Below are 27,932 nucleotides of genomic sequence, written 5' to 3'. Positions count from 1 at the left end.
TTTCAAACGCAGATCTGCAGCATCTCAGGTTTTCGCTTCCGAGGCCCCGCCCCCGCTCTCACAGCCTCCGGATGGGCGGGGTTTTCTTTCCGTTCTCTGTTGAAGCTGTTCGTCTGTGGGGAGCCGGTGGACGGATCTCGCTGCTCTCCGGACAAATTGATGAAGTTCTCATCGGTCAGTATTGAGGCCGGTCACTGGGGTTGAACGCAACCGACAATTTCCCATCGGTGAGTACTGAAGTCGATCCCGGGGGCGGGGAACCTCATGTTGGGCAGAGAGTCCCGTTAACCTCCTCGAACTGGCGGCCTCGTCCCGCTTCCTGGATACAAACTGTCGTGGTCGGTCCGGGTTGTGGGACCTTCACACCGAACCGCCTGAGATGAGCCGATGCTCAGCCCCTGGTGTTCTGGTCCCAGGAGCGGGATGAGGTGGTGATGCCGAGACTGAACCCATCCATTAAGATGTACCTGGTGAACTTTACCTCCATCACCCGGCCCGGTATCGGATCCAAACTCCACCTGGATCGACGCCTGGGGTCGATAATTGTTTTACATATTTCCAGCACACTGGAAGAGGCCGTTCGGTAAAACAAATCATTCTCAATGATATATATATCAACCATCTTGTTCCACCTCTGTCCAGCCTGTATCCCACTACCTCAATGATATATATCAACCTTCTAGTTCAATCTCTGTCCTGCCTGTATGCCACCAGCTCAATGATATATATATATCAACCTGCTTGCTCAATGATTGTCCAGCCTGTATCCCAATGCCGCAATGATATATTTCAGCAATCTCTCTTCTAAACTTTGTCTTCATTGTGAAGTTTAGTATTGCAGCTTTCTATTTATTTATTTATTTGTGTGCCTGTCTGTTTGTTTATTTATTTATTTATTTATTTAGTTAGTTAGTTAGTTAGTTATTGTTCGCTAGGAATACCAGAGGTTTAGTTGGACACAACACGCGACAGGGTAAAAGCAACCATTTCAATTTTAGATTCACCGTTACAAAATGGCTGCAGTGTTAATCTTTGTCATAACGGAACTCACAGCATCTGATGTTCAGTTTGTTATTTCCCTTTTCGGTTATTTTCAGTGAGCCACTTCCTCTGTTTCCAGGGTAACGGCCCGTCAGAGCTGCAGCAAGTGTTGCAGTTTTTATCGCTCTGTGGTCACCGCCTCTCAGCGTAGAGACAGTGGCCTCTGGAGCAAATGTAACAGAGTGATAGTGGGGGGAAAGGATGCTGTGAGCATTGGCTGTATGGGATGTGTTACACCAGGGTCAGAATGAACTCAGAACTAACAGAGTGGTTGGGGTGGGGGTGGCATTTACAGTTCAGGGTGGCAATCAGTTACTATCTGTGCATTAAAATGAAGAGGGAGAAAATACCACAGTTGCAGGAAATTTAAAGTAAGGAAGGGAAAATACTGGAGACGCTCAGCAGATCGGCAGCATCTTGGACAGTCTCAGTTCTGGAATTGGGTCTTCCACCATTTCTCCTTTCAGAGACGTAGTCTGATGTACTGAGCTCCCAGCATTTTCTACTTTATAATTTTACATTTTGTTCCTGCTACACTGCAGGAAACATGGCAGCCCGCTCTCCTGTGCAAGATCCCACACAGCGATGACATAGAGATCAAATGTGCTCGGTTTAGCTGCTGGGGTCAGGCTGAAGTGTATCCGCATCCTCTATACAGACCGGGGAACCAGCCTGAGCACCGGCCCCGGCAGAGGGTCATTAGGTTCCAATTCCACCTTAGTTTGTGAATCGGAAATGGCAGGAACTCCACGGCAAATTGCCGGCACCAAGGCGTCTTTCCATGGGTGATAATATTGGGCTGGTGACTCTGATGATATGGAATTGGCAGTATACGGACTACAGTCCAGGTTGGTAATTCTGCAGCTGGGATCGGAATTTTCTCAGTCTGCAGTGAAGCTGAAATCCCGGGTGGTTGGGCATTGGTTATGGGGAAATCACAGTCAACACTGTCCAATAGGATATCATATCTGTCAAGTATTTTGGAGATTATTTAAGAATGAACTAGGGCGTTAGATGAAGTTGGGCAGTGACGTTGTTCATCTGAACTTTGGTAAAGTCTGTAACAAGATCTTGCATGGCAGCTGATCGGGGAGGTTCGGTCACGTGGGATTCACAGGGGGCTGGCGAGGTGGGTTCACACCGGGCTAGAGAACAAGAAGGAGAGGGGGATGAATGTAGACGGTTCTAACGAATGGAGGCCTGTGACGACTGGGATGTGAGTGTCAGTGTTGAGATCTCTGTAATTTACTATTCATGCCCTTGATTTGTATATGAATGTACATGGCTACACAGAAAATGTAGTGTAGTTTTTTTTGGGGGGGTTTGATTTACTTTTCAGCTGGTTTGGCACACTATTGTGTTCCTGTGATGTACTGTTCCATGTTCTGTTCTATCTTCAGCATCTAGACTTTCTCTTTGACTTCCACTGGCAGATAGACAGGTGAGAGTGAGGGGGAATTTCCAAATGTGAATTCAGTTCTGAAACCCCGGTCTATTTCTACCGGTGCAAACACAAAACAGGGTATTTAATCACAGCCTCTCCCTGTGAGAGATGGAATGGGAACTCATTCTCTGCTTTGCTTCCAAAGGAACTTCAGAACCAAACATCTGAGCACAGAACAGAAATACTCGCTCAACATCTCATAAACGCGGACAATTTGATTCCCCGATTCATTTTATCTGGGTCAAGACATGTGTGGTATCCCAGGATGCAACCTCAGAGGGTCACAGCCCGCACCCAGAGCCTCGCACATCTTTTTCACATCTCACACTGACAGATTCACGCTACCAATATCCAGCCCCCGGAGACGTCTGCTTCATTGCGGAAGGAGGAACATCCAGCCGCATCTGTAAAAGCACCAACGGAGACTGAAGCCCAAACACTGACAGTTCCATATTCCTGGAGCCCCCATCCCAAGATTGTATCTCAAGCACCAGCTCTCCCAGGGCTCTTTGTTGCCAGAATAATCCGAGGAATGATAAGCATTATGTATGTGGAGCATTTGATGGCCCTGAGCCTGTGTTCAGTGGAGTTCAAATGGTTGGCGGGTTAGGACAGGGGTGATTATTTACACCGACTGAATGACAGGAAGTTTGGTTGCAGTGGGAATGGAGAGGGTGTCTTGATTAGACGGAGAGTCTGGGATCTGAGAGTGCCGCCTCAGAATAAAGAAGCTTCACTTTAAAAACTGAGATGAGAGCAATTACTTTAGCCAAGTGTTGGTTGATCTGTGGAATTCGATGCCACAGAGGGTGGTGGAGGCTGTCGTTGGGTATATTCATGTTCTGGATTGCTAAATAGGTTGCGTGCTATAGCAGGGAAGCAAGAATACGGTGTTGGGAAAAAAAATCTCCATGATTGACTTTGGAGCAGACTAGATTGACCGAATCACCTAATTCTACTCCTGTGCATTATGATTTGTATCTTATACCATGACTGAGTAATCAGTTCTTTGTGTCCCATCACAAACAAGAGAAACTCTTCAGATGCTGCCAAGCAACACACACAACATGCTGGAGGAATTCAGCAGGCCAGGCAGCATCTATGGAAGAGAGTAGAGTCGACGTACAGATGCTGCCTGGTGTGATGAGGCCCTGCAGCAATTGTGTGTGTGTTTCTTTGTATCCCATGTCAGGCTTTGGAAAGTGTGATGGGCAGTTACAGATTTCTTCACTCGCATCATTATATATGAGTTCAAGTTTAAGTTCCAATAAGTTTACTTCTTTGGTCTACTTTGTATGAGTAACATGCTTCATTGTCTCTCTGGTTAAAGATAGACCTGACCTGCGAGATTTATTGGAAGAAAAGCCCACGACAGGAAGAAAATCACAACTGAAGACGAGTGAACAGCAACAATGAACCAGCCCGAAGACGGACAGCAGCAAATGGAGATAACCCATCTGACTTGGCGTCTCCATTGATTCAGTCAGGAGAAATTTTGGTGAGTCTTATTTACCCAAACACTGGTCCTTTAGACATTACATTTCTGTATCAAGGAAGGTGGGAAATAGCTGGAGTGGGACTGAATAAGCCTCGGAATACCAGTATGCGTCTGTCAGACCCAATTGCACTCACTGCAGATTTGCTAATTACTCTGAGAAGCCACGCACATTCCCTCATATTGTTTCCTCATTTCAAACTCTTATCAGTTCTGCTTGTTTCCTTGCTTGGCTGTGTTAGGTCACAACAATCTCAAAATGCATTGAGAATTTCCTCCCTTTATAAGAGGCCGCAGTTTTCTCCTGCTCTAGTGATTGCAGAAATGTGGAATTACCGTGAACTACAGCAACATGTCATTGACTCCTCTGTCTATTGCAAGCTGCAACGATATACTTGCCCTCGAGTATGTTGTCGCACAAGCCTCTGCAAACCCTCTTGAAGCCAAATGTCCCAGCACCACATTTCCGTCTTAACTAGCAAATGCCAAACAATAATTTACATTTGTATACCCTGTCGCCATCAAATGCTTTGCTGCTAATAAATTGTCAGAACCAACGAAGCTGTGATTAAGCATATTTAGGTTTTATAATGAAGTTATGTTCCCATTTGGCCCTGTACCAAAGGCATGGGTTATATCTGTACTTGAGATGTCCCTGCAGCCGGGACTTCTGGAGCTGCCGGGGTGAGTTTAAACTCAGTCGTTGCGGGATGGGAACCAGAGTGTTTGGTCAGATAATAGAAGAGTTGATATAAAGGTAGATGCGAATTTCACAGAGACTGTGGAAGGATCGGATGTGGACAGGGCATCATGTAGTCAGTTGGAAATGTCTTTAATTCAATACAATATGTATTAAGAACACGAGTAACTTAGAACATGGATGGTACATGTTATCACCATTACACAGACCGGACTGTTACAAGGGCAGGATTGGTGTTTGATGCTCCAGGTTTTACTTGTTTCATAATACATATGGGGGGGGGGGGGGGAGGTGAAAGGCGGAGAATTGTCTTTACTAATTAGGAATCATATGACAGTTACATAAACAGAGGACATCAATGTGGGTGGAAATCAGAAAAGAGAAGGGAGCTATCATTCTGTGAGTATTCTATAGGCCTCCCCCAAAGCCACTGGGATAATGATAACTTGGCAGATTTGGGAAAGGTGCAAAAACAACAAGGTTATTATCATTATTGATCTCAACTTTCCTGATGTTGATCCCACCTCCTTGTTCCAAAATGTGTCAAAGGGGCAGAATGTGTTGTGTGTCCAGGAAGGATTCTTGACATGGTATGTGGATGGGCTAACTGGAGGATTTGCCATACTGTATCTAGTATGAGGCAATGATGCTGGTCAGGTGACAGATGTCACGATGGGTGACCTTTTTGAGATAGAGACCACAACACCCCAACTTTTATCATTGTCATGGACAAGGATAGTAGCAGACAATACGAGGCAGTATTTAACCAGTGGATGGATAGTTACAATCGTATTCGAAGGATCTTGGGGGTGTAAATTGGGAAAACATTTTCAAAGGGAAATGCCAGATGGAACTGTGAAGTTTGTTTCAGGAACACTTGAATGCGGTTCGGGGTAGATTTGTTCCACACACAGTGAAAGAATGTTAAAATAAACGAACCGTGGTTCACAAGGGATGAGAACATTTAAGCAAGAGGGAAAAGGAAGCATTATTTAGGTACAGTAAGCAACATTCAAACGAGGCTCTAGAGAATTATATGGTATCCTGGAAGGAACTTAAGAAGCGACTTGGAGGTCGAGGGCAACTTGAGAAGTCCTTGGGAAGTAGGACGAAGGAAAACCCAAGGCATTCTACATGTGGGTGAAGAAGAGGAGGGTGAATAGATTGAGGGTAGGACTAGGACTACTCAGGAACAATGGTGGAAACGTGCCTGGAGGATGCGGTGATAGGTGAGGTGCTTAATGAATGCTTTGCTTCAGTTACCAATGAGGTGGACAGTGATTGTGATGATAGAATAGCAGCATGGCAATATTAAGAAAGAGATGTTCAATCTACCAATATACACCACATTACTACAGGAAGTGAGGGGGGAGGTTACCGGGCATTGACAATGATCATTGTATCCTCTCTGGCCACAGGGATAGTAACACATGATTGGAGGCTGTCAAATGTTGTTCCATAATTCAATTGTCATGGTTCCGGTTGGCTGTTCCCCTTTAACGCTCCTTTCTCCCTAATTATGCCCTAATTTCAGTCATTAGATCTCCATTGCTGCTAGTTTACTCAATTAACATACACCTGGTTTTCATCAGAGACTGTGAAATAAATACGATGGCGACACGATCACAGGTTGCCAGTTTGTTGGTCTATTCCCATGTGATACTTTGTTTCTCGACTGCTTAGAACTGTTTGTTCTAAGTTCAACTCCAGTCTCAAGATATTCCATGAAAACCGCGTCACCGTGTCAAGACTCCATGTCAGAGCTCCGTGTCAAGATTCCTCCGGTTTGCTGTCCAACGTTCACGCCTGCGCCCGCATCCCCAGCTCAATCTCCACGCCGGTGACCTGCACTTGGGTTCTGCTCAGTCGCTCTGTGCCACATCAATAAACCCAATGCGTTTAATCCTGGGGATTATAGACCAGTGAGTGTTACATCAGGGGTGGGCAAACCCTTGGAACTCCAGTTGAAAACAATGAAAGACAGTTCCTTATCTTGCTCCGGTGGTTGAACTTGACAGCGGTGAAGGCAAGGCTCCAGGCGACGCAGGCTCCAGGAGGAAGGTGAAGGGAAGGGATACAGACAGGGGGTATGGACAAGAACAATCCAGCCCAAACAAGAATCAGCTTCCTCAACAGAAACTGGGGAAAACCTGGAATAAGGAACGTGGACCGGACTGTGAACCGGAAGGCGCTACGATCTTAATGTGTTTCCCCGGAAAGGAGCTCCAAACCCACCAGACAAAGTAAGACTACCCAGACATACCAAGTCAGGAGACCAACTCTACCACCCAACAAACCAAAAACTAAAGCTACAAGACCTACACAAAACCACATAGTTACAGTTAACGTATAGTTACAACAGTGCAGCCAATACCATAACTGATTTTTAAAAGAACCATGGGCACAGTAAAAAATAGTCCAAAGATGTTAAAAGATTCTAAGTTCGAAAGAAACCATGACACAGTTTCCACAAGTCCTCAGGGTCCCGATAGACTCGTCATCCCACGCAGTCGGCAGAAGGGATTACCCCCGCTATGGACTTCCAAGGCGCCTGTGGACTCAGCTTCACAGACAATGAAAGCTCCGTCAGACCCAGCCTCGCAGACGCAGCACACAGTGAAAGCGCCCCGACCGCAGCGGACTCCGAGTCCGTCGAACCCGTTGTGTTAAAATTAGACCTGAGGTGAGAGATTTATTGGAAGAACTGCCCCAAATGGAAGCAAACCACGAGTGAAGACAAGGGAACAGCAGCAAGTTAACCTGCCCGAGGACTGAGAGCACCAACTGGAGAGAAGCCATCTGACTCAGAGTTTCCAGTGATTCAATCAGCAGAAAGTCTCGTGAGTCTCGTTTACTCAAACACTGGTCCTTTAGACATTACATACCTGCACAAAGGAAGGTAGTAAATAGTTGGGATGAGACTGAAAGTGCCCAGAAGTACCAGTTATGCCTCTGTCAGACCAGTTACAATCACTCCAGGTCAGGTGATGTGCTGTCAGTATCCCAGCTCTTTAAAGTCACTCACATTCCCCACACTGGGATTTGATATCACTCTGCGTCCCCTCATGCCTGACGTCACGTGTGAGTTCCCCCACACTAGGATCTGACGTCACGTGTGCACTTCCTTACGTCACACTGGTGCTGAGACGGTTGAATTTTACCGGCTAAGGTAACAGCTACCTGACCCACCCACCCCACCCGACAGTCAACAGAGGCGTTACCCTCTTCACATTGGTGAGAAGTGATGTTAATCACTGCTTACACCCAATAACGGAGATGGACCGGCCGAGAGGGCGTTACCCCTGCTGATACCGACTTCCGCTCCCGTCCTCAAACTCCCATTCAAAACAGAACAAATCTCAAAGTAAATGTCCAGCCTTTTTATTTATTTACATTTCCCTCCACGTGAAGTTGGGTGCGTTCGTGAAGTGACTTGTGTGACCGGATTATAATGTATTGCTGACAGAAAGGAGGAGACCGCTCGGCCCATTGGCTTGATGCAGGCTACTCGCAGAGTGAGTGATCTGGCAGAATGACGAGGGTGAGGGATTTTACTGAGATGATAAAGATGGTGTGAGAGGGGGGTGAGTCTGAGAGGTTGTTTGTCTCTGGGGAAGGAGCCCATTGACAGTGGGGAAAGGGGGTGAAGATGGTGTGAGAGGGGGTGAGTCTGAGAGGTTGTTTGTCTCTGGGGAAGGAGCCCATTGACAGTGGGGAAGGGGGTGAAGATGGTGTGAGGGGGTGAGTCTGAGAGGTCGTTTGGGGGATCAAGGAGCAGGATGGGGAAGGAGCCCATTGACAGTGGGGAAGGGGGGTGAAGATGGTGTGAGAGGGGGTGAGTCTGAGAGGTTGTTTGTCTCTGGGGAAGGAGCCCATTGACAGTGGGGAAGGGGGTGAAGATGGTGTGAGAGGGGGTGAGTCTGAGAGGTTGTTTGTCTCTGGGGAAGGAGCCCATTGACAGTGGGGAAGGGGTGAAGATGGTGTGAGAGGGGGGTGAGTCTGAGAGGTTGTTTGTCTCTGGGGAAGGAGTCCATTGACAGTGGGGAAGGGGGTGAAGATGGTGTGAGGGGGGTGAGTCTGAGAGGTCGTTTGGGGGATCAAGGAGCAGGATGGGGAAGGAGCCCATTGACAGTGGGGAAGGGGGTATATTATTGAAAGGATGAAGATGGTGTGAGAGGGGTCGGACAGGATACAGAGGCGAGCAGAGGGATTCACCACATTGGGAGGCAAACACCGGCACACTGTTGATCTGCAAGTGTGGCCGATGGTCCGGGCAAAGTGGATTGGAGTCGTGTTGGGGGGCAAGAATGAACTGGTCTGGAGTCTTATTGAATGACAGGATGAACTGAACGGGCTGAGTGGCCTGCTCCTGTTTCTGGTGTCTTGGTGTTAAAAGAGAATGAATAACCAGACCCTTCTTGGGTCTGCATGATAGATAGATAGATAGATAGATAGATACTTTATTCATCCCCATGGGGAAATTCAACCTTTTTTCCAATGTCCCATACACTTGTTGTAGCAAAACTAATTACATACAATACTTAACTCAGTAAAAAATATGATATACATCTAAATCACTATCTCAAAAAGCATTAATAATAGCTTTTAAAAAGTCCTTAAGTCCTGGCGGTAGAATTGTAAAGCCTAATGGCATTGGGGAGTATTGACCTCTTCATCCTGTCTGAGGAGCATTGCATCGATAGTAACCTGTCGCTGAAACTGTCTCTGGATGGTGCTATGTAGAGGATGTTCAGAGTTATCCATAATTGACCGTAGCCTACTCAGCGCCCTTCGCTCAGCTACCGATGTTAAACTCTCCGGTACTTTGCCCACGACAGAGCCCGCCTTCCTTACCAGCTTATTAAGACGTGAGGCGTCCCTCTTCTTAATGCTTCCTCCCCAACATGCCACCACAAAGAAGAGGGCGCTCTCCACAACTGACCTATAGAACATCTTCAGCATCTCACTACAGACATTGAATGACGCCAAACTTCTAAGGAAGTACAGTCGAATCTGTGCCTTCCTGCACAAGGCATCTGTGTTGGCAGTCCCCGTGGTGTTCCCGTGGGTGTTGTAGTGACCGGTGCTTTGAGCCCAGTCGTTTCCAAACTGTGTCAACAACTTGGCTGAGGGAACAAATTTAACATTTTCAAGACTGCTCTTGAAAAAAATGTATATTTGTACATTGTTAATGACAGAAAATCTATATTTATGATTATTGACACAACATATATATTTGTATATTGTTAATGACATAAAACTTGTATTTCTATATTGATAATGGCGCAGAATTGTATAATCTGTCATCTGAATGTACTTGCCTGTGATGCTGCTACAAGTCAGTGTTTCTCTGTCCCTGTACCTTCCCATATTGTGCACTTGGCAATAAATTCAATATTTGTTTCTGCTACAGAAGTGGGTGATCTCACAGTTCCCACATTAGGCTCCAGCTGACCTGTTTCTCCAACTCACTCCTTTTACCTCAGTTTCCCTGAAACCTCTTGACAAGAGACACAGAACATTGAACAGTACAGTACCAGAACAGGCCCTTCGGCCCAAAACGTTTTGCTCAGCTAATTAAATTAGGAATCAAATGGCTAACTAATCCCTTCTGCCAACACAATGTCCACACGTCCCTCACACTCATGTGCTGATTTAAATATCTCTTAAAAGTCACCGCTGTGTCTGCCAGAACCAGCACCCCGGGCAACACATCCTAGCAACCCGCCACTCTCTCTGGTAATAACACTTGCCCCTCACATCTCCTTTCAGACTACTCCCCCTCACTTTAAATACATGGCCTCTTCTATTAGACCAGGATAAAAAATATTGTCTGTCTTCTCTGTCTCTGCCTCTCATAATGTTATACACCTCCATCGTCTCACCCCAGCCTGCAGGGCTCCAGAGAAAACAACCCAAGTTTGTCCAACCTCTCATTATAGCTCATGCCCTCTAATCCAGGCAATATCCTGGTAAACCTCTTCTGCACCATCTGTGCGTTAAGTAATGAGGGACTGAAGTGCAGTGGCTAAGGAGGGAGGTAGAAAGTACATTGTATTTATTTTAAGAGTTATCAGGTATAAGAATGAAAATGACTTTAACGATTATTTGGACTTTGTTGAGATTGTACCTGGAATATGGTGTAAAATCCCGATCCCCACACTAACACGGGTTATACAGACCAAAGGACAAACTGCCGGAGGGTCGGGGCAGAGTGACAATTATTTGTGTTTTGTTGTGATTGTACCTGGAATATGGTGTAAAATCCTGCCCCACCTCAATACTAACACGGGTTATATAGACCAAAGAACAAACTGCCGGAGGAACTCAGTGGGTCGGGCAGCATCTGTGGAGGGAAATGGACCGTCAACATTTCGAGCCGAGACCCTCCCTCTGGCCTGAGAGTGGACGGGAAATAGTCCGAGAAAAGAGGTGAGGGGTGGGGATGGGGCAAGAGCTGGGGAGTGAGAGGTGGATCCAGGTGAGGGGGGAGGTGGGAAGGTGGAAATAGTGACAGGGGTGGGAGGTGAGTGGTTGGGGCAACACGGGGCTGCAGAAGATGGAAATTAATTCTATAGAGGATGAACAAAGAGGTTAGAGAGTATTTGTTGTAGAGAGTGCAACAAAGATTCAGCAGACTGATCCCTGGAGTGGTGAGGTCATCATATGAAGAAAGATCAAATGTGATAGCCCTTTCATTTAGAGAATCGAGGACTGAGAGGTGAACACATTGAAATGCACAACATCATTACCGGTTGAACAGCGATCCCAGTCTCTGGAAAAGGGGGTGGACTGTCCGGGACTGAGATGAGGGGAAATGTCTCCACTCCGAGGGTGGTGAATGTCTGTAAATCCCCTCCACAGAGGGCGGTGAAGACTCGGTGATCGTCCTCACATAAAACAGAGGCCGGCAGATGTGTGGAGACCGAAGGGATGGAGGAAATGAGGATCGGGCAGAAACATGTGGCTGAGATGGGAGAGCAGCCGCCATCTTGTTGATGGTTGAAGGGGCTGAATGGCCACCTCCTGTTGCTTCTCGCTTGATGTTTCAGTGATCCTGTTCAGTGCGGCCGGGGAAATGTGAATAGAAACATAGACTGATTTAAATAAAACCTGCACAATTCTGGTTTGGGTCTAAAATGTGTGCCGGACCGGGATGGGATTCAGACCCGTAACTGTGACCTGGGGGCTGGAGGGATGTGGACGGGGAAGATGCAGAGGGAAATTTTAAAATATATCCAGTGTAATTATGAGATGATGTTTGAAATGCGGTGGGGGGGGGGGGTGTCGGGCAGCGTGTGAGGGGCGAGGAGTGGAGTCACGGAGTCACGTGGGAGACCGTCCACCCGTCATGTGATCCCGTTGTACCGCAGGGCTGCAGCATCCGCAGGTTCGTTTCCGAGGCCCCGCTCACAGCTCCGATAACGCGCTGACGACATCGCGCATGCTCAGTACGGGAAGGGACTTTAGTCTGCAGAACCAAAATGCTCCCACGAACGGAGCCTTTGCTGCAGTGCAGATGGAATTAAACACTGCCGGATAAACGTTTATGAAACCTGAACGTTTTTCTTTGTTGTACTGCATTTTTATCCTGTCCTTTAATTAGTAAGTAAAATCAAAAGAATTTTTTTTCTCGTCTGTCTTCATCCTAAAATATTCATAGTTGCATTTTACAAAAGAGGACACATCTACGATGTTGTGCTTTTCTCAGTCCGTGTGAAAATTCCCGGCTCAGAGCAATGGTTGATCCATGTAGCTGCAAAAATAGTAATTAGAGGGAACATTGGAGACGAACCACGTTACATGCTATGCATATTAATCACGATTGAATATGGTACATTATCGTGCTTCCTGTTATAGAGGAGATGTTAAAAGTCAATAGAGTGGAGAGAACAGTTTCACCGGGAGCCTCTCTGGTATCCAGGAAATAGTAATGAATAACGCAAGAAAAATTAATAATAATTTCGCCTTGTCCGTGGGAGCGTACTGTGAGGCAAAGACGCTCAGGTGCTGAATGATATAGAACTAATATTGAGCAGCGAATAACTAGATGGTCCATTTACTATAAATTCAAGAGCTTTTCGTTTTCGTTTCTCGAAAGATCACTATTAATGCCCCGATAATCACTTTTACTACCTTTTCAGAACACTGGGTGTAGTACCTCCCCCATTATAGGTATGAGCAAGGATGTGATCTGGGCCAAATTGCGCAATTAAGCGTTCAGCATATCACGCATCATCCTGGATAATCCCAGTTCTGATACTGGGTCATCCACAGTGTATTTTTCCACAGATGCAATCTGCTGTACCGAGTTTCCAGCACTTTATAAGAGGACGCAGGAATATGGCATTGGGGCGAAAAAAAAAATCAGCCATGATTGAATGATGGAGGAGACTCGATGATCTGAATCACTTCATTCTGCTCTGATATCTTATCATGACTGAATGATGAGTCCTTCGTATCCCGTATCAGGATTTGTGACGTGTGAGGGACAATTACAGATTTGTTCCATGAGATTCTTTTATTTGTCTTCAGCGTTTAAATTTCAGTGAGATTCGCTTTCGAAAAAATTGAGCAGAAATATTTTTTCTCCTTTGTATTGTTAATGTGCTTCATTATCTCTCTGGTTAAAGTTAGACCTGCGGTGAGAGATTTATTGGAAGAAAAGCCCACAGCTGGAAAGAAGCCACGAATGAGAACAAGGGAACAGCGACAAGTGAACCAGCCCGAGGACTGAGAGTACCAACTGAAGAGAACCCTCTGACTCAGAGTTTTCATTGATTCAGTCAGGAGAAAGTTTGGTGAGTCTCATTCACTGGAACACTGGTCCTGTAAACATTACATATCTTTACAAAGGAAGGTACGAAATAGGTGGGATGCCTCGGTCAGACCAAGTTGCAATCACTCCAGATCTGGTAATGTGCTTTCAGAAGCCCAGCTCTTTACAGTCACTCACATTCTCTCAGTCTTTGCTCATTTGAAGGTCCTGCATCATCTGAAGTAGCTTTTGGTTAGTTCTGATGTTTCCTTGTTACGTTATAATCATCTTAAAATGCGTTGACAATTTCCTCCCTTTATAAGAAGCCCCAAGTGTGTCGTGTGGAAATTGTAGAAATGTGGAATTACCATGAACTGCAGCAACATGCCCTTGATCCCATTAGCTATTGCAATCTGCAGTGATATACTTACCCTCGAATATATTGTCGCGTAGGCCTCTGCTGAGAACAGACCATTTATAAAGCAAAATATCCCAACTCTGCATTTTATTCAGTCCTCACTAGCACATGGCAACCCATAATTTACATTGACATACCTTGGGCTCATCAAGTACTTTTCTGCTAATTACATTGTCAGAACCTGTGAACGTGACATGAAGCAGAGGTGGGAATTCAAAGTTATGTTTCCATGGATGTTGTGCATGGGACTTTATTAAAGCCTTTGACAAGGTGTCACATGGCAGCTTGGTCTCGATGATCAGGTCCCATGCTGTCCGGGGAGAGCAAATTGGATGTATTCAAAATTAGCTTCAAGGTAGCAAGCAAAGAGTGCTGGTTGAAGGTTTCTCCTCGCAATGGAGGCGAGTAGTTAGCGGTGTGCCGTGTGGCTACAATTTGGGACCTTTGATATTCGTTATTTTATAGCAATGATTTGGATGCGATTACACAAGGATTACTTGACTGGTAATTTCGCAGAATGCACAACATTAGTAGTTGCTGTTCACAGAGAAGATTATCGTAGCATCTAGGGGATCTAAATGGACAGGGGCTGGTAAAGAGATTGCAAAGCCAATCTGATCAGCAGCGGATTCATGCAGATGTTGGGGATCATGTGGAGGAAACAGCCAGAGGAAGTGGATGAGGCAGGTGCAGTTGCATAATTCAAAAAGCAGTTGGGGTGTGTAGATGGAGTGAAGAGGCCAGAAGGGAGATGGCCCCATCACAGGAAATTGTGACCATCTCAGTGGGCACTGTGGTTGGCATTGTCTCGTTGGGCTGAACGCTCTGAAGTTGGATTTTATTGCTCTGTGACTCTGTCAGTAGATGCGCCAGGTATCAGTGGACAGATATGGTGTGGAAGTGGTTACTAACAGGGAATGTTTGGTCCCCATGTCAAATGCTACAGGGGATGGAAATACTGTCATATTTGCAAAGTAGTCGTACTCTCTGACTCACTGTCTGCTTGTTGTGAAATTTAGAGCCTCACCAGCAGGTGGCGCTGTCCTGCAGAGCGACCAAAGTGTTATCAAGACGACGACAATCAACAATCGCCAGTCAGAATCAGAATGGACAAAGGTATGATCACAGGGATCTTTGAATTAAACTTTTGTCGCGTTTGTACACAATAGTTCAGATGAAAAAAAAACTGACAGAGGTGTTAACAGGGCATAGAAAAGTTTCATCAAGCAGTGTCATTTATCCCACTGGTAAAGCGGCCTTGAGTAATTGATCAACCCAACAGTTCCAGCGCAGGGACCTGACACCAGTAATGGTCGAATCACTCCGCTCATCATACAAAGCTTCAGCTGCGTGAAAGGAGCAGGGGCTCCTGAATCAGGTGGTCGTGAGTGAAACACAGACAGCAGTGTGACAGCGATCTTGTGGTTTCTGTGAATGTTCAGGTTCAGGGACCATTTCACCTCCAGACAGGCCCTGATGTGTAAGACATCCTCAACTTTCATTTATAAAATTCAGAAGCAGATGATAGGAGCATTTCCGGGATTTCAGAGATTCTATGATAACACAGCATTTCAGGTTTTGGAAGGAAAGCTACCAACTCCTCCCTGGTTTTTCTTGCCTGCTACGCAAAGGAGGAGGGGTGTCACCGAAATCTGTTTTCTGTAGCGGAGCGGAGATCATTGCCGGTGCTGGGAATGGCTGAGGATCAGGAGGCAGCTCATTGTAGATACATTTGTGATCTGCTTCGGAGTTTTAACACCCCAATGAATGTCTGGGCTGTGGAGAAATGGTGAACCTGAGTTTCTAAATATTTCCCTCTTGATATGATCTTCCACATGAATTTAAATTCCTAGGATCTTGGCTGGGAAACCCGGCATAACCAATGATCAAATGTCTGTGTCACCTGTAGACATTGTGATTGTGCTCAAATCTGAGATTCCAGCTGGAATAAAAACGATGCTCCAGCCTGGAAACGTGTCCTTCGGTCCATATAATTCATGCTGATCTAAATGTCCCATTTTCTTGCAGTTTTCCCAAATTTCCCGAGTAAACTTCTTCTCCCCTTTTTCCTGCCCACATGCTCTCAATTTTGTAATTTTATTTGTGTTTGCGGCCTCCTCTGGATGCATGTAATTTATACCCATCAGCTACCACGTGAAAAAATGCCCTTTTGGTCCCTTTTAAATCTCTGCCCTCGAGTCTCAGACTCCCCTACCCGGGGAAAAAAGACTATGACCATCTATCCTATCTGCACCCCTGATTACTGTATGTGTGTGTGTAAGGTTTCCCTTCAAGCTCCTGAGCTCCAGGGCAAGCTGTCCCAGCCCAACCATATAACACAAAAAACAACACCCTAGCCCAGTACCGTAGTGTTCATTCTTCTCTACACACTTTCCAGCTTCATCACCTCCATCCTATAGATTAGCAACTGCAACTACACACAAAGCTCTATAACCAAGACTTTGCCAATGACATGCATAGTTGTTACATGATGATCAGCAGGTGGGGGATAAGATGGCAACCAGGGGAGAGGTCAGCATAGATCGCAAGGGAATGGTCAGCCTGCGAACCAGGGGACCGGACAACGTGCGTCTCAAGGGAATGGTCAGTCGGTGACCAAGGGGACTGGAGAAAGCAACTCAAGTCCCCTTGTCCAGTCTCCAGCCCCTCGTGTGACAAAGCAACTGGAGAATGTGTGATCCAGCAGACTGGACCACGTGTAATCCCGTTGCTGCTCTTTGTGTGACACAGACTACTGGACAGTTAGTGACCGAGGGAGATTTTAGCTTGTGGAAGATAATCACAGTGATATTTCCCAGTATCACCGGACACCGGTGCATTATGATCCCGTGGTCATCCATGCGTTCAACTGCTGTGATTGGTATTACTGTGCTTATCGTGGTATTTTACTGGGAGTAAATATGTCCGGTCACCGGCTTATCGGGATGGTCACCTGACAGGATGTACGGGTCACATTAACCAGCACAGTTCCACTCCAAATCTGGTCACAACACATTGCAATCTGAATCAGTTTTGCTCAGATCTAAATCATACTTGTATAACGTGCAATTCATTATTTATTTCATGTGGAAAATGGAAACTAGTATGGAAAGTACTGAAGAGGTCTTTACCAGGCGGATCATCGTGGGAAGATGATCGGGACACGGGAAGCAAGGTACCAAAGCTGGGTCAGATTGAGAGCGATGTCCCAATGGAATGCGGTCCGGCCGCAGAGGAGGAGGAGCAAATTCAGCCCAGAGACAGTGACGTCAGAGACACTGATCCGGACCCTGGAACCGGAACAAGTGAGGCGACTGTCTGTCAGCCCAGAGACAGTGACGTCACAGACACCGATCAGGACCATGGAACCGGCACAAGGGAGGCGACTGTCTGTCAGCCCAGAGACAGTGACGTCAGAGACACCGATCAGGACCCTGGAACCGGCACAAGTGAGGCGACTGCCTGTCAGCCCAGAGACAGTGATGTCACAGACACCGATCAGGACCCTGGAACCGGCACAAGTGAGGTGACTGTCTGTCAGCTCGGAAGCTCATTGAACACAGAACTGTCAAGTCCCCAAGAAGGAGCAGGTGAGTGAAATATGAGCGTGATGAGCTCACAGAATGAGGCAGGGTGGAGGGTAAAGGTGAGGCCTTGTTGGAGGGTTGGTCAGAGGAGAGGGAAAATGTGTGGGTGTGGTACATGTGGTGCACTGGGCAGCCATTACCCCACTACAGGAAATGTACTACCTGCTCTGAGGATTTCCAGGATGTGAATTGGAGGAAATGCAGCTGTCCAGATGAGGAGAGTGTTTCCGGGATGTGAATCAGGGGAAATGTATTCGCCAGGATGGAGAGAGTATCTCTGGGAAGCGAATATTACCGACAGTCCCAACATTTATGCCCATTCAAATTTAAATAGGTGAATGGGTCGGATGGGGGATGGACTGGTTTATATTAAATGTGGTCCTTCTATTACGTAATGCCTAGAACATTGTTGGGTAGGCTTTAAGGCAAGTGTTACATTCAAGTCAAGTCAAGTCACTTTTTTATTGCCATTTCGACCAGAACTGCTGATACAGTACAGAGTAAAACTGAGTCGCTTTTCAGGACCATGGTGTTGCATGACACATTACAAAAACTAGACTGAACTACGTAAAAAAACAACAGAGGAAAAGAAAAAAAAAACACACAACTACACTAAACTACACACCTATCTAGGACTGCATAAAGTGCACAAAACAGTGCAGACATTACAATAAATAATATACGTGACAATAGGGCAGTAAGGTGTCAGGCCAGGCTCTGGGTATTGAGGATTCTGATGGCTTGGGGGAAGAAACTGTTACATAGTCTGGCCGTGAGAGCCCGAATGCTTCGGTGCATTTTCCCAGATGGCAGGAGGGAGAAGAGATTGTATGATGGGTGCATGGATCCTTTATAATGCTGCTGGCTTTACGGATGCAGCGTGTGGTGTAAATGTCCGTGATGGCGGGAAGAGAGACCCTGATGGTCTTCTCAGCTGACCTCACTATACGCTGCAGAGTCTTGCGATCTGAGATGGTGCAATTTACGATCCAGGCAGTGGTGCAGCTGCTCAGGATGCTCTCAATACAACCCCTGTAGAATGTGATGAGGATGGGGGGTGGGAGATGGACTTTTCTCAGCCCTCACAGAAAGTAGAGACACTGCTGGGCTTTCTTGGCTAAGGAGCTGGTGTTGAGGGACCAGCTGAGATTCTCCGCTAGATGAACACCAAGAAATTTGTTTTGTTCACATTCAGAGACAGGCTGCTGGCTCTGCACCAGTCCGTTAGCCGCTGCACCTCCTCTCTGTAAGCTGACTCGTCGTTCTTGCTGTGTGTTGCAGCACAGTCGTGGGTCAGCAAAGTGAACAGCAGTGGTCTGTGCACACAGCCGTAGGGGGACTCCGTGCTCAGTGTGATGGTGTTGGAGATGGAGAATTAATCCAATTTTGTATCTGGAGGCAGGTTCAAGACACGGTTTTTTGTTGAGTTGGGTGAGAGCGGTGGAGACGAGGGATATCTGAGTTCAAGCCAACATTTTCCTTTTTATATTCACAGAGCCAGAGTTTACATTCTCCGACCTCCTGGCACAGGGGGAGGAATATCGACTGTACCAACTGACAAAGTTCTACAGAGACAGACTCAAACAAGCAATTGAAGAAAAGGTTGAGAGACTGGGTTTGATGTTGACAGAGGAGGGACATTTTAGTAAAGAAGAAAATGAGGTGAGTGCAGTTTGTGTATTGTCCCTGATCTGCTGGTATCAGAGGGAATAGTGATCAACATTAATCTCCTGCACGTTTTAGGAGATCGACTTGGGAATGGAGACTTTGATCTCTGACTTGTCTCCCGCAGATCTGGTTTCAGTTTTTAAGGTGGGGAGCACTGGGAACTGCAGGTTTAGCATCACCTTTTCTTGTATCACCTGCTGTATTTATCAGTGTGAAGTAAGAGCAGTGGCTGCATATCTGGACTTCCAAAAGGCATTCGGTCTGAAACTAATTTCAAATCTTGGCTGAACCGTCGGGTAGCTTCACATCATCTCATTAATCCAGGATGAGTATTAAACTGTCAATTGGGCCAACCGGCTTCACTGCGGTACCTGAGGGAGGGAAACCAGCTAACCACAGCTTGTCTTGGTTCCCTGAGTTCCCAAACAATGTGTGGCTGACTTGTCATAGTCACAGCAAAGTACAGTGCAGATACAGGCCTTTTGGCCCATCTATTCCATGCCAGACTACGGAATCTACTTATTCCCATTGACCTGCACCGGGCCATGGCGCTCTATACGCTCATTACGCAAGCATCTGTTCAGAATTCTCTTAACCACTTGCTCTACTTGCTAGTTCACACTCTCACCACCCTCTGAGTAAACAGGTTTCACCTTTGTACCCTTTGAACTTTTCACCTTTCACCCTTTAGTGATAACCTCTTGTTGTAGTACCTCTTTACCTCAGTACAAAATGCCTGCTTGCATTTATCCTACCTATATCCCAATGTCACTGTGTACACTTCTATCAAATCTCCGCTCTATCTTTCATGTTCCAATGAATAAAGTCCTAATCAGTTCACTCTTTTCTTATAACTTACGTCTTCCAGTCCAGGTAACATCCTTGTAATGTTTTTTTCTGTACTGTTTCAAACTTATTTCCATCTGTCTCTCCATAGGCCTCTCCAACGTCTTATTCAACATCATATCCTACACGATATTTTCATTTACCAAGGTTAATGCGCTAAGAAACATTCTTTCAGAGCCTATCAACATTTGCTGCCACTTTTAATGGCTTATGTACCTGTATTCCCAGATCACTTTGTTCTACCGGTCTCTCAGTAAGATCTACCCTGATTGGTCCATCCAAAGTGCTACATCTTGCACCTGTCTGCATTAAATGGCATCGGCCCCTTTTAAGCGCATTCTCCAGTTGGTCCAGACCTCACTGCAAGCTCGTGTAGTCTTCCTCTTTGTCCACTGCACCTTCCAAATATTGGAGTCAACAGCAAATTTGCTGATGCTCTTAACCGTAATTTCATCCAGATCATTGATATAGATGACAAACAACAACAGGCACAGCACCGATCCCCGTGACACTGCACGAGATACAGGCGCCAAACAGAAATGCAACAGTCTATAGTGACACTCCGGATTCTTTCCAAAAAGTTAGTGTCTCATCCAGTTTACTACTTTATCTTGAATGCTAAGCAACTGAATCTTCTAGACCAACCTCCTATACGGGACCTTGCTAAATATTGTGCTGAAGTCCATGTAGACAATATCCACAACCTTGCCTTCATCAACTTTCCTTGTAACTTCCTCGAAAAACTCTGAGATTGATTGGATGTGAAAGATCACGCACAAAGCTGATATCGTATGACCACAAACATCAATAGTTCGATCTAAAAGGGCAGAAGAAAGCACAAAACATAAAATAAATCTGGTGACTAGCTGATATCTCATGATCCCAAAAAATCAACAGATTGTCCTGAAAGGGAAGAACATCAATAGGATTTCCTGAAAGGGAAAGGGCAAACAAAAAAAAATCTGCTAACTTGCTGAATATCTGACTAATGAGAGACAGGGACACACCATTTCAGGTCACTCTCCTTGGAGCTCACAAACAGTGATTGTCATGTCCTAGATCTGACCTATTCAGCCATAAGTGGTATTAGAAAATCAAGTGTGTTACTCCCGTGAGCAACTCTGTTCTCGTTGGGATTCATTGGCGCTGTCTGTAATGAATCACACAGGCATTATCCAAAGGCAAGAGATAATCTGTAAATATGATGCTGATCTATAAATTCATCATCTGGAGACGTCTGCTTTACTGGTTAAATTTCTTTCACAACTGTAACTCCTCAGATCTGGTAGCAGTGAAACTGAGGGATTATTTCACAGTGCAGTGGACCATCAGGGAATTATGCTGATTTGTTCCATAATTATTGTCCATTATTCGTGTTATGGAAAAGCTTTCCAATTCCCGTCTGGTAACTGTTCTAGGAGATCAATCATTCAGATCCAGGACATAGAACATAGAAGATAGAATAATACAGCACAGTACAGGCCCTTCAGCCCACAATGTTGTGCCGACCCTTAAACGCTGCCTGACCCTTAAACCATCAGGGAATTATGCTGATTTAGTTCATAATTGTTGTCCATTATTCCCTACTGATATCTGTGCTAGGAGATCAACCATTCAAATCCGGGACACAGAACATAGAACATAGAACAGTACAGCACAGTACAGGCCCTTCGGCCCACAATGTTGTGCCGTCCCTTAAACCCTGCCTCTCTTATTTCTCAGAGCGATGTCCTAAGCCCATCCATATTCAGTTACCTTAATTTCATCATAGGTGTATGTTGCTTGAAGACTATTCAATGTTTAATTCATAATTCCTCAGTTACTCAGGAAACCCATGCCTGCATTCAGGAAGTCATTACCATTTTACGGTATGAGTGCCAGGCAGTAACCATCTCCATTATAAGATAGCCGCACTGACATTTCTTAATCTTCTTTTGTCTTTACACATCATAAGACCATACGGCATCAGAGCACAATTGGCCATTAGGCCCATCCATTCTGCTCCGCCATTACATCATGGGTGATTTACTATCCCTCTCAACCCCATTCTCCTGCCTTCGCCCAGTGAACTTTGCTGACCTGACTAGTCAAGAAGGTTTCACCCTCCATTTCAAATATACTCAATGACCTGGTCTCCTCAGCTGTCAGTTCCAATGGATTCTGCAGATTCACTACCCCTCGGCTAAATAATCCCCTTATTTCTGTTCTAAATGGACGTCCCTCTAATCTGAGGCTGTTCCGTCTGGTTCTAGACTCCCCCACGTAAAAACAACATCTCCACATCCTCTCAATGTCTTTCGATATTCCACAGGTTACAATTAGATTCCCCCCTCATCCTTCCACACTCCAGCCAGTACAGGTGCATCCAGGATCTATTCCCATCAAAATATGGTTTAATATCACTGGTTCTGTTCGTTTAGATTCCTCTCTGGATTTTTCACGATGCCATCACATATTTTCTCTGATCAGGGGAACAAAATATGCGAGTGTGGTCTGGCCAGTGCTTGTTCTTATATTCTGATCCTCTCGAAGCGAATGCTAGCATTGTATTTGCCTTTCCGAACACAGACTCAAACTGCATGGAATCCTGCACCAGGACTCCAGAGACTCTGTACAACTTGGATTTCTGAATTTTCTCCCATATTCAAAAATAGTCTACGTCTTCATTATTTCTGCTAAAGTATATGGCCACGTACCTCACTACACTACATTCCAATTGCCACTGATGTGTCCATTTTTTCATCGGTCCATGTGGGACACCTCGTCAAAGGTCCTCGGGAAGTTCAAGTAAACAACTTGCACTGACTCTCTGTTGTCGACCCAGCATGCTGTTCTCTCAAAAAATTCCAACAGTTCTGTCAGGCAAGATTCCCTTCATGGATGTTGGTCTTTTTCTTATCATGTGCGTCCAAATACCCCGAAACCTTATCCTCAATTATCGACTGCTGACATCATCCCAAACGCTGATCAGACTAACTGGCCTATGGTTTAAAATGATCAGTCCTCTGGAAACATTCCAAAATCTAGTGATTCTTGAGTGATCATTACTAATGTCTCCACAATCTCTTCAGCTAACTCTTTCAGAAGCAATCGGGTGAGTTGATCTGGACTCATCTATCTTCAGAACTTTCAGCTTACCAAGCGCCTTCTCCGCAATAATTGCAAATACACTCACTTCTGCCACCTGACATTCTCAAATATCTGGCACGTTCTAGTGTTTTTACAGTGAGAACTGATGCAAAATGCCGACTAGTACCTTGTGGCATTTCCTTGTCCCCTGACAGTACCTCTCCACTGTCATTTTCAAGCAGCCCAATATCCACTCTCCTCTCTTTCAATCTTCATATATCAGACGGACGTTTTGGTAAGCTATTTTACATTATATAACCATATAACCATATAACAATCACAGCACGGAAACAGGCCATTCCGGCCCTCCTAGTCCGTGCCGAACTCTTAATCTCACCTAGTCCCACCTACCCGCACTCAGCCCATAACCCTCCACTCCTTTCCTGTCCATATACCTATCCAATTTTACCTTAAATGACACAACTGAACTGGCCTCTACTACTTCTACAGGAAGCTCATTCCACACAGCTATCACTCTCTGAGTAAAGAAATACCCCCTCGTGTTTCCCTTAAACTTTTGCCCCCTAACTCTCAAATCATGTCCTCTCGTTTGAATCTCCCCTACTCTCAATGGAAACAGCCTATTCACGTCAACTCTATCTATCCCTCTCAACATTTTAAATACCTCGATCAAATCCCCCCTCAACCTTCTACGCTCCAATGAATAGAGACCTATCTTGTTCAACCTTTCTCTGTAACTTAAGTGCTGAAACCCAGGTAACATCCTAGTAAATCGTCTCTGCACTCTCTCTAATTTATTGATATCTTTCCTATAATTCGGTGACCAGAACTGTACACAATATTCCAAATTTGGCCTTACCAATGCCTTGTACAATTTTAACATTACATCCCAACTTCTGTACTCAATGCTCTGATTTATAAAGGCCAGCGTTCCAAAAGCCTTCTTCACCACCCTATCTACATGAGACTCCACCTTCAGGGAACTATGCACTGTTATTCCTAGATCTCTCTGTTCCACTGCATTCCTCAATGCCCTACCATTTACCCTGTATGTTCTATTTGGATTATTCCTGCCAACATGTAGAACCTCACACTTCTCAGCATTAAACTCCATCTGCCAACGTTCAGCCCATTCTTCTAACCGGCATAAATCTCCCTGCAAGCTTTGAAAACCCACCTCATTATCCACAACACCTCCTACCTTAGTATCATCAGCATACTTACTAATCCAATTTACCACCCCATCATCCAGATCATTTATGTATATTACAAACAACATTGGGCCCAAAACAGATCCCTGAGGCACCCCGCTAGTCACCGGCCTCCATCCCGATAAACAATTATCCACCACTACTCTCTGGCATCTCCCATCTAGCCACTGTTGAATCCATTTTATTACTCCAGCATTAATACCTAACGACTGAACCTTCTTAACTAACCTTCCATGTGGAACTTTGTCAAAGGCCTTGCTGAAGTCCATATAGACTACATCCACTGCCTTACCCTCGTCAACATTCCTCGTAACTACTTCAAAAAATTCAATAAGGTTTGTCAAACATGACCTTCCACGCACAAATCCATGCTGGCTACTCCTAATCAGATCCTGTCTATCCAGATAATTATAAATACTATCTCTAAGAATACTTTCCATTAATTTACCCACCACTGATGTCAAACTGACAGGTCTATAATTGCCAGGCTTACTTCTAGAACCCTTTTTAAACAATGGAACCACATGAGCAATACGCCAATCCTCCGGCACAATCCCTGTTTCTAATGACATCTGAAAGATCTCCGTCAGAGCTCCTGCTATCTCTACACAAACTTCCCTCAAGGTCCTGGGGAATATCCGGTCAGGACCCGGAGATTTATCCACTTTTAAATTTCTTAAAAGCGCCAGTACTTCCACCTCTTTAATTGTCATAGGTTCCATAACTTCCTTACTTGTTTCCCACACCTTACACCATTCAATATCCTTCTCCTTAGTGAATACCGAAGAGAAGAAATCGTTCAAAATCTCTCCCATCTCCCTCGGCTCCACACATAGCTGACCACCCTGATTCTCTAAGGGACCAATTTTATCCCTCACTATCCTCTTGCTTTTAATATAACTGTAGAAGCCTTTCGGATTTACTTCCACCTTATTTGCCAAACCAGACTCGTAATTTCTTTTAGCTTTTCTAATCTCTTTCTTAAGTTTCCTTTTACATTCTTTATATTCCTCGAGCAATTCCTTTACTCCATGCTGCCTATATCTATTGTAGACATCCCTCTTTTTTCGAACCAAGTTTCTAATATCCCTTGAAAACCATGGCGCTTTCAAACCTTTAACCTTTCCTTTCAACCGAACAGGAACATAAAGATTCTGTACCCTCATAATTTCACCCTTAAATGACCTCCATTTCTCTATTACATCCTTCCCATAAAACAACTTGACCCATTCCACTCTCTCTAAATCCCTGCGCATCTCCTCAAAGTTAGCCTTTCTCCAATCAAAAATCTCAACTCTAGGTCCAGTCCTGTCCTTCTCCATAATTATATTGAAGCTAATGCTATTGTGATCACTGGACCCGAAGTGCTCCCCAACACATACATCTGTCAGCTGACCTATCGCATTCCCTAACAGGAGATCCAACACTGCCCCATCTCTAGTCGGTACTTCTATGTATTGTTGCAAAAAGCTATCCTGCACACATTTCACAAACTCTAAACCATCCAGCCCTTTTACAGAATGAGCTTCCCAATCTATGTGTGGAAAATTATTCTCTAGTCTACCTTCCTATTTCATTTTTTCTCTATTTACGGCTTTTTAATTGCCTTCTGTTGGTTTGTAGAAACATCCCAGTCCTGCAGCTTTCTACTATATTTTGTAATATTCTGTGCCCTCTCCTTTGCTTTTGTGCTGCTTTGACTACCTCGTCAGCCACGGTTGATCATCCTCCCTTTAGAATAATTCTTCATCATTGTGATTGTTTGTCCTCCGAGAAACTTCAGCCATTCCTGCTCTGCCATTGTCCCTGTTAGTGTCATTTTCGAATTTATTATTGCCCAGCTCCTCTCTCATACCGAGGTAATTCCTTTATTCTACTGTAGCACTGATACCTCTAACTTTACCTTCTCCCTTTCAACCTGCTGGCTGAGTTCTGCTATTTTATGATGACTGCCTTTTAAGGGTTTATTTAGCTGAAGCTCCCTAATCAAATCTGGTTCAATACACAACACAGAATCCAGATCCACCTTTCCTATAGTGGGCTCAACCATAGGCTTCTCTCAAAAGCCATCTCATCGGCATTCTATAAATTCCCTCAATTGGGATTCAGCACCGACCTGATTTTCCAAAGCTACCTGGATATTGAAACTCCCCGTGACAATTTTAGCATTGACCTTTTTCCATGCCTCTTCTCTCCCCCGTTGTAATTTGTAGCCCACATCCTGGCTACTGTTAACATGCCTGTATATAATTTCCATCAGGGTCATTTTACCTACGCAGTTTCTTAACATCCACATCGTCTAATCCGACATCACCTCTTTCTCAGGACTTTTCATTTTTAATGACAGCAGTTTCGACCCAACACTTTCACCTACCTGCGTATCCTTTTGATTCAATATTTATCCTTGGATTTAAGCACCCAACTATAAACTTTTGTCAGCCACGATTCAGTGATGCCCGCCATCCATTTGTTTTTGCTCTCTCTCTCTCCTCTCTTCCGTTCTTGTTGTCACATCTTGTTGATGTAATGCTGCACATTGACAGATCGAGGAAATCAATCACATTGTATCTACTGCAGGGTGTCAGGAAATCCTTATTCTTACACACTATTGATTTAGAATTTCCTTCAGTTACTGTTTCTCTGTTAATGACTGAACCCAGAGAGGATGAGGCAACAGCCCAGTGACTGCATCTGTTCTGAAGCTACCGGGGCCATGAACAGACACTTTCCTGCACATTCTCCATGTCTGTCTGTCTGCTCCACAATAAGTCCATTGTTTCCTTTTGTAGAAAGTCACTGAACTGAAAGAGAAGGGAAACCGGGCAGAGAGTTCCAGACTTTTCCTCAGTTTGGTGAATGGCAAAGGCTCCCGGGCCCGGAGGGCGATGTGGGAATCCTTTCTGATGTGGAGGACTGAGTTACCGAAGTTGGACAGAATACTGAGGGAAATACAGGAACTCGGTATGTTAAAACCATGCACTGAACACAAAGGCACATTGAGATAAATATTTTAGTTATTTTAATTATTTTAGCTCTGTTTCCATGGATTTTTTTTAAATACTTAAACAGGTCCTGATCCACAGGAATACATGAACATCGGCCAAGGTTTATCTGAATTACCCACTCAGCTGATCGGTGAGTGATCAAATGCACAGTTCAAACCACATCTCAAGTGTTAGTCTGTGACTTGGCAAAACCTGGGAATCAAAATTCGCCATTAATCATTCGCTGATCTCTGGATTCCAGTAACAATTCAAAGAATCTCTCTTTGCAGCCTGAATATTCTACAATATATTTTTTCTATTAATCCAGCTGTTGGTTCTGCTGAAGGCTTCACTCCAGGTCCTAATGGTCTGGGAATCCCAACACACCCCAGGCAGGCTCCTGATACACTGTATGACCCAGTCCAGGTGACTTTTCTATCTTCAGACCTTTCATCTTCCAAGCCCCTTTTCCTTTGTAATAGCACTACACGCAATTCTGTTTGCTGATGTTCTTTACCTTTTGGAATTCTGCCAGTGACTTGCACAGAGTGTGTCTGGCATTTCCTTTTCACCCGTTACTGCAACTACAACAGCAGTTTCTAGTGGTCCGATATCAACCCTCTCCCTTTTTTTACTCTTTATATATCTGGGAAAGAAAAAAAAATACTTTGGTATCCTTTCTTATATTAT

General features: G+C 45.0%; 1 protein-coding gene across 1 annotated transcript; it reads left to right on the top strand.

Annotated features, from left to right (window-relative positions):
* LOC140722360 (uncharacterized) lies at window positions 1-27,401 on the top strand. The gene is made up of 8 exons (XM_073037123.1): window positions 1-227; window positions 3,816-3,983; window positions 13,314-13,481; window positions 14,876-14,972; window positions 16,961-17,446; window positions 18,939-19,105; window positions 27,048-27,219; window positions 27,328-27,401. Exons 4-8 carry the CDS (start codon window positions 14,963-14,965, stop codon window positions 27,399-27,401), a joined length of 909 nt encoding a protein of 302 aa, XP_072893224.1. The 5' UTR covers window positions 1-227; window positions 3,816-3,983; window positions 13,314-13,481; window positions 14,876-14,962.
* The last annotated feature ends 531 nt before the right edge of the window (window positions 27,402-27,932 follow it).

The sequence above is a fragment of the Hemitrygon akajei genome, unplaced genomic scaffold (genome assembly GCF_048418815.1).
Source record: "Hemitrygon akajei unplaced genomic scaffold, sHemAka1.3 Scf000075, whole genome shotgun sequence".
In the NCBI taxonomy this organism is placed as follows: Eukaryota; Metazoa; Chordata; class Chondrichthyes; order Myliobatiformes; family Dasyatidae; genus Hemitrygon; species Hemitrygon akajei.
This window is presented reverse-complemented; position numbering and strand designations above follow the sequence as displayed.